The sequence below is a fragment of the Neocloeon triangulifer genome, unplaced genomic scaffold (assembly GCF_031216515.1).
Source record: "Neocloeon triangulifer isolate White Clay Creek 2 clone unplaced genomic scaffold, ASM3121651v1 ptg000015l, whole genome shotgun sequence".
Classification (NCBI taxonomy): domain Eukaryota; kingdom Metazoa; phylum Arthropoda; class Insecta; order Ephemeroptera; family Baetidae; genus Neocloeon; species Neocloeon triangulifer.
This window is the reverse complement of record NW_026775557.1, coordinates 3976408-3980848: the sequence shown is the minus strand read 5'-3', so window position 1 is coordinate 3980848 and position 4441 is coordinate 3976408. Positions and strand designations below refer to the sequence as shown.

At 36.5% G+C, this 4441-nt stretch overlaps 1 protein-coding gene across 2 annotated transcripts; it reads right to left on the bottom strand.

Annotated features, from left to right (window-relative positions):
• Nucleotides 1-689: 689 nt before the first annotated feature.
• Nucleotides 690-2123, bottom strand: LOC132202573 (uncharacterized). 2 transcript variants are annotated; one of them, XM_059629557.1, is made up of 6 exons: nucleotides 1981-2123; nucleotides 1874-1929; nucleotides 1708-1820; nucleotides 1328-1541; nucleotides 1164-1274; nucleotides 690-1110 (listed from the first exon to the last, which is right to left on the bottom strand). In XM_059629557.1, the coding sequence occupies exons 1-6, from the start codon at nucleotides 2045-2047 to the stop codon at nucleotides 928-930; spliced, it is 744 nt and encodes a 247-aa protein (XP_059485540.1). In that variant the 5' UTR covers nucleotides 2048-2123; the 3' UTR covers nucleotides 690-927. The 2 variants fall into 2 exon arrangements, with proteins under 2 accessions (XP_059485540.1, XP_059485541.1); XM_059629558.1 differs by having other exon boundaries at nucleotides 1984-2123.
• Nucleotides 2124-4441: the final 2318 nt, after the last annotated feature.

The following is a 4441-nucleotide window of genomic DNA, read 5'->3' as shown; positions in this document are numbered from 1 at the left end:
ATGTGCACAGCCGCCGTGGTTCTCTCTGCTGCTTCATGTAATGTTTACCCAACACAAAATTGCTTTCCAGAGTTCAATATCGATTCAATATATATGATGATCATTTTGATGACGATGCTTTCGCTCGCCTGCTTTATTACGTACCCTGTCGGTCGGCCGCATGTACCGTCGGCTGCGTTCAATACCCTCCCATCGCCCTCCCTCGCTCTCTCGGTACATGCGGCACATACACGTAAATTTTGCATGTTGCTCTGCGTGCGTGCGAGTGCGATCAGTGCCGGCTGATCCGCCATGCAAAAACATCAACCAGCCCGACACACGGACAGACCGACCCACCACCCACCCACACATGGCTGCGTTTTCAATAACTCGCGAGAGCAAAAAGCAAACACATAAAATGCGGTGGCGAGCGTTTTATTTTTTTGACTCTTTGTGATGGGCACGTTTTTAAAAATGAAAATCTCATCAGTTCAGTTTGGTTAATTGATGCAATTGAGCTGACGTTAAGTGCTTTTTAGAAATAAACCTAAATCAATTACATATAGCTGTTATTTTTTTATGATTTTTGTGGTAATTGATTATATAATTTATGTACTAACTCTTTCAAATAAATACTATCACCATTTTAAAAGTACATTAAACCTTAACTTTCTTGGCTAATTTGATTAAATTATTATTGTTTATTTGTCCAAATTGTCAAATCACATTGTTAACTTACTTATTTATTATGATTTATAAATGTATGTTCCTATTAAAATTTTTACTTCTGCAGACTCTTTTCTTTACTATAGCAAAATTAAATAATCATTTCACAGATCAAATGAAATGTGCAATACTTCACAAAACAAATATTTAAAAAAAAATATAATACTCGCAATCCAACCGGAATTTAATTCTTATAGCAGTGAAATGATATTAAATAAGAAATTACTGAACAGCATCCATTGCTATGCTTAAAATGTCAGTGTAGAAAGGCTTGACGCCTACAAAGGTGAGCGACGATTCATAAAATTCTTCAAGGCTGCAAGTCACACTATCCACCATGGCAACGACAAGCGAGTTCATCGCTAGCACTGGAACTTGTTGATAAATTGGATCACCTTCGTAATACTTTAAGAAACGAGGAATAAATTTTTTGAGTGAAAGGGAAAAAATTAGATTACAGAACATGATGAAGTACTATCAAAAACATTGCATGTCTGCGTGGCTGCGTCCAAATTCGGATCAGTGCATGACGATGCTGCCTCCACCTGTGTAGTATGGCCAAACAACTCCTTAAAGTAAATAATAATTAGTAATAATAATAAAAATTTGAAAGCAAACGAACCCCAGTTGAACCTTTGTACCATAATATGCGACCCTCCGCTGTGGTGTTGAAATCAGGATATGAAGTTGGGGTCAATGGCATTACAGGGCCCTTGTATTTGTAACATGTCTTGAGCACCGTCATTTGCAACAAACCTTCAACCACGTTTCTTTTGTTAACTAATTCTGTGGTTCCGTCGGGAAGACGCAGTGAAAATCTATTAAGATCGGCATTGCTAAAAAATTCAATTGAAAATTTGTGGTGAAAAAATATTAATAATCAGCCTTGAAATGAACATAAAAAGACATTTTAAAGAGAAATTCTTTGCAGAAAGTCAAAGTAATTTAATTTTCACTCGCAAAAAATGATCAGGCTAAAATAAGAAAAAAAGTTAATCCTACACAAAATCACCATCTCCGTAGGTTAAAATAGTGTGTCTTGATAGGAACATTCCAGGTACAATTTGATTGACCTCACTTGTTGTATCAGGATCTGGAGCAATTTGTACCAATACCTAAACACAGATAGTAATTTTATTCTGAAATTCAGATTTACATTTTTACTTGCCATATAAGGGAATTCGGTCGCATTTTGAAGAATATGGGGACCGTCAACAGCCCAAACTGAAATAATATTATATTAAACCCTTTTATGTTGTTAAATTATATTCGAACCACCTGGTTGAGCGAGAAGACTAATTACGGCTGCAATAAAAACCTCTTTTGATCGAACCGCTCTCATTGTCAGTTTTGTTGCGAGAATGGTAAAGAACAAGCTTCACTCTTGGCTTTGAACAAATGTAGACCGCGCTGTTGCAGTTCCACCGCTGACAAAAGTGCAACGCTTGATTGCGAAACGTCAAGTGTTCTTGACAGGCATAATTATGCTGTCACCACAGATATGACTTTCCTTGCTTGTAAAGATAGTTTTCCTCCGAATAAGAACATAAAGTTCAACGCTCTATATGAACTCTAATTTTCCTTGTCAGGAAAAAAAACTAACCAAGAAGGTTCAAATGTCAATAAGTGTTTCCTCAACGTTTTAGTAAATTTTTAAAATATATATTTGAAAGTATTAATATTTATGAAAACAAGATTTTTATTTAGAATGAGTAATAATAATTGTGATTTAATGTTAACAATTTTGAGGTTGGAAAAATGTTTTCGAAAGTCATCTACATTCCAGGCTACTGGTTTTATTCGCGTGCACAAACGCCACAGACGATAACATATATGAATTATGAGTAATCATTTTAATGACACTAATTATGCACTGCAGTCTGGTACTACCATTATAATAAAAATTAAATTAGGTTCCCAACAGGTGTTGTAAATTTCTAAAGCTTTTTTCACTTTGTGAAAATTGTAGTGCGCATAAAAGAAGCAGAGCAGATCATAATTCAAGTTTTGATTTTATCTTGGTACATGCTTAATTTTATTTATTTTAGCTGGACTCTGATGACAAATTAAAATTATTTTATTTTTAAGTATAATTATATTTAGAAAATCTTAGTTAAAACTTGCTTTCAATCTCCACATAAAAAAATAGTATTTTAATTTCTGGTTTTCAGTGAAATATCGGATAGTACAATTTAGAAGAATTTAATTTTTTACTTAATTTTATAAGCTTATTATCGTGAAATAGGATTTTTTTAAATCATTCCCATAAGTGCATTAATTTTGAACAAAACCCCGTCGCTTTGTTTCGCTCCCCTTGCGTGGAAAGGCAAGCAAGAGACATTTACAATTTACCTCCCTCTGTCGTTGTAGAAATTTTGTGCCAACGTACTAAATAATGCATCGTGTTTAGACAGTCGTATGAATCCCTGCTCGCGAAACACAGCAGTAAGCATGAAACTGGCAGACGCTTTCTTGCGCCGTCGTCTACAATGATAAATTCATTATAATTCCTGGTCGTCATTTTAATTCCGCTCGCAAGAAGCGCGAGCTCTCCTGCAGAAAGGATTAATTCTGGGTGGAGGGCGCAAAAAGGATGATGGAGCGAGCGAGAGAACATCAAGTTGGGGTGAATTGTGTGCAAGTTTGCGGGGTCTTACAAAGTCCCGGCGTCGTTTCAATCAGCCGCCGCCGCTACTGATGGAATATTACACGCGCGCCAGAATTAATTCATTCATTCGCCAGCACCCGGAAATTTTAATTTGGCGCCGCACAAAGAGAGAACAAGAGGAGAAAAAGCCAATCTCGACGCGCAGATATTCATACATAGGCGGCCGAGCCAAAATTTAAATTAGCGACGCCAAAGTTTGCTTTCTGCAGCCCTCGGAGAGCGCTTTGAAGTTTAAAAATGAATTACTTTTGCTGGATTTCTGACACTGTCACAGTCCAAAAAGTTGTTCTTTCTGCGTGCTCAACATTTCTGCCTCGCAGAATGTGTTTTAAATAATCCACCGTTTTATGTCTGCCTGCAGTTGGCCGACGCTCTGGTGACAATGAGCGCCGAGTGTCACTAAAACGAAAGAGGAACTTTGCTGCATACCAAGTTATTAAAACAGTTTGTATGAATGCATAATTTCTTTTTTCCAATGAAAAAAAAATAAGCTTTTGGTCAATTCTTAGAAAACTCATTAACAATAATAAAATTAATTTTAAGTTCACCTTCTTTTTACTCACAATCAAATAATTTTTTTTACAAAATGAAATAATTTAGAATTATTAAAAAAAATTAATTTCTTTATTTGAATTCAGTTTTAATTCCTATTTTATCTTCAATCTTAATGTAATGGATCTTTTAAAAAAAAAAAAAACTTTCTAATTTTATTTTGATTAAACTAATTTTTGTATTTACACATCGCGATCAATAAATTTCTTCGGTGAATGGAACATGTCGGTAGTTCGTCAAAAGTGACCCAATTAATGTGTGCCTAGGTGGGCTGCAGTGGGCCGAGTGTCTGCGGTTGCACTCGCAGCCCCTCATATTCCCCCTAAGCAACTCTTGCGGTTTCGCCGGCGCCGCGCACACTATGCAAGATGGGCTCCTTTTGCAAGAAGTGGTGGCGCACAACACGTCTGCCAAGATAAAACGCACCCCTTTCAAGAGAGCCACTGCCACTCGGTGATTGCAGCTCGCAGTCGGATTGAATCTACGATAAATGTTGTTGCTTTACTCAAGTGTCGT

Excerpts from the sequence above, each read along its gene's own strand:
- LOC132202573 (XM_059629557.1), bottom strand. The coding sequence starts at position 2,047 with ATGAGAGCGGTTCGATCAAAAGAGGTTTTTATTGCAGCCGTAATTAGT. Across the intron at positions 1,821-1,873 it reads CGACCGAATTCCCTTATATG|GTATTGGTACAAATTGCTCC; the intron begins GCAAGTAAAAAT and ends ATCTGTGTTTAG. Across the intron at positions 1,275-1,327 it reads GGTACAAAGGTTCAACTGGG|GAGTTGTTTGGCCATACTAC; the intron begins GTTCGTTTGCTT and ends ATTTACTTTAAG.